The sequence below is a fragment of the Pteropus vampyrus genome, unplaced genomic scaffold (assembly GCF_000151845.1).
Source record: "Pteropus vampyrus isolate Shadow unplaced genomic scaffold, Pvam_2.0 Scaffold203, whole genome shotgun sequence".
NCBI lineage: Eukaryota > Metazoa > Chordata > Mammalia > Chiroptera > Pteropodidae > Pteropus > Pteropus vampyrus.
In genome coordinates, this window is record NW_011888984.1 from 1,499,528 (window position 1) to 1,501,852 (window position 2,325).

The following is a 2,325-nucleotide window of genomic DNA, read 5'->3' on the forward strand; positions in this document are numbered from 1 at the left end:
TGTCTCTTGCCAGCTCTTAACCATTTCCAACCCGGCACTGCCTCAGGTAACACATATTGTTCAGACTGAATGAAGACTAGATCTCCCTTTCCCCTCAAAAAGCATTGTGATGTCAGATTATCTCAACCTGCCACCCTGCGGTAGGTGGGGCAACGGATAAGTACGCCACCCCCACCGATGAGGAAATTCAAGCAGAGGCTGGTAATTTGCCCAAGGTTATGCCAGGCCCCACCCCAGGGACAGCCTGGAACAGCTGCTCCTTTCACCCTTTCCCCTCCAGACAGGCCGGCAGGCCGAGCCCCAGGGCACCAACTCACACCCTCCAGAGGCTTCTAGTCACTCTCTCCACTCGTGCCCCCGTATTCCTGAAAAAGCTCCACCAAGCCCACGCTCCCAGAGTCCTAACACCATACACGTCCATTTCTGTAGAACTGCAGATGACAGAAATGCAGAGATCAAGGGTCTTGCCCAGGACCACGGAGCTGGAAGAAAATTCAGATCTCCAGAACACAGCAAATGCCTCTAAATCCAAGGACCTCCCAACCCCTTCTCACACAACACCTTTAAAGGACCCCCTCCCACACACACCCGCTCGACGCACCCCCTTAGCTCTTCCTGCACACACTCAAACCTCATATCAGCTCAGAGCTCCCCATCTCCAACACACACGACACCTTCTCTGGGCCTTGCACTACTTTTGAGCTCCCTTTCACTACTGTGGGTCCCTCCTAAATTGCTTCCACATCCCAAAGTGCCACCTGAAAACAGACCCTGCCTTAGGAGCTCTTCATGCTCCCTGGTCCCCCAAAAGACACAATTCTTCCTGGAGACTCATCTCTTCCTCCCACAACTTTTGCTCCCTTCACAACACAGATCCGCTTCCAGTCCTGGGACTGCATCTCCAGCTCCAGAAATTACCCCTCCCCACTAAAAACAAACAAACAAACAAACAAAACCTCCGTTCTCAGTCTATCCATCACACACTTCCTTCCTAATGAGACTTTCATTTTCCTAAACTAACCTCCCTCCCATTATCCGCCATTCCAGCTCACATTCCCTCCCACTAATCTCACCTTTTCTAGCCCTTTCCCTCAGGCTCCTCCAGCCCTTTGCTGCTCTTTTCAACCTTCCATCAGTTCTTCAGAAACCTGGCCTCCAACCACTCCAAATTCTCTATACCTCCTTTGGCCTCTCCATCCCTCATTTATTCCTCTTATTCCTCCTCTTCCTATCTCCCAATCTCCTCTACTTCCCTTTAGAACGCGGCACCCCCGAATAAATCTCACCCCCTTCAAAAACTTATTGGAGGCCCGTGACTTCTCTCTTCAGACCCCTAATTCCAGACCTCCTTCGCGCCCCCTACCCATCCTCGCAACCAAGCCCCATGTCTTTTCACACCCGCTTCTTTCCTCAGCCCCTCTTCCTTTCCTCTTCCCAGTCTCCTAGCCCTCCTCCTACTCTTCAGACTCCACGATCCCCTCCTTACTACTCCTACTCCATTTCAGACTTCCAGAATCTTCATCCTCTTTAGAACACCCCCACCGTGAGTCTCCCAAATTCCAATCCTCCTCAGACCTTTCTGTACTCCAAATTACCCCCTCCGTCTTCCAGCTCTTCTTCAGACTTCCCCGAACCCTAATTCTGTACTGACTCACGAACTCCGGACTCCCCCATTTCTCTCAGGACCCCAACCCATCCTCTGACCTTTCAATCCCGCCTCAGACCCCAATTCCATTTTAGATTCTCCAATCATCTCTTCGGTTTCCCCATTCCCCGCCCCGACCCTCCAATTCCTTCGAGATCCCGGTGCCCTTTTTTTTTTTTTAACTTCCATATTCCTTACTCTGCCGCCAATTATTTTTTCAGACTCCCAATTCCTTGTTCAAGTTCTGCAATTCCTTTTCAGGACTCCACACCCCTTCCCAAACCCGCCAATTCCTTCTCAGGACCTCCAGTTCGTCTCAAACACTTCCAACCCCCTTCCCGGTCCCCAGCCTCCCTGGGAAGCCCCACTCCAGCCCGTCCCGCCCGCAGGCCGCGCACCTTGCGCTGCTGCTTCTCCCAGGCCGGGTCCAGCAGCAGGTCCCGGTCCCAGTCGTCCTCCTGGGCCATGTAGTCGCCCATGCTGCCCCCGCCGCCGGCGCCATTGCCGGCGCTGCTGGGGCCGTACTGGTACGACTGGTTCGCCGCGTGGTAGTCCACCATTCCGCCGCCTCTCGCTCGCCCACCAGTCCGTCCGCTCCCGCCTCAGCTCCCGCCCCTCTGGCCGAGCTGCTGCCGCCGACGCCGCCGCCGCTTCAGCTGCTTCGGCCCGCCCTCCGCCCG

General features: G+C 54.8%; 1 protein-coding gene across 5 annotated transcripts in view; it reads right to left on the reverse strand.

Moving 5' to 3' along the window:
• Positions 1-2,305, reverse strand: part of ACTN4 (actinin alpha 4) — a 69,554-nt gene extending 67,249 nt beyond the window's left edge. For 2 of the 5 annotated variants that reach the window (XM_023537920.1, XM_011372266.2), the window contains exon 1: positions 2,044-2,304. In XM_023537920.1, the coding sequence (XP_023393688.1) occupies positions 2,044-2,205 (162 nt within the window). In that variant the 5' untranslated portion in view covers positions 2,206-2,304. Of the gene's footprint in view, positions 1-2,043 lie in introns of all 5 variants that reach the window. The other 3 variants (XR_896578.2, XM_023537921.1, XM_011372265.2) reach the window with 3 other exon arrangements.
• Positions 2,306-2,325: the final 20 nt, after the last annotated feature.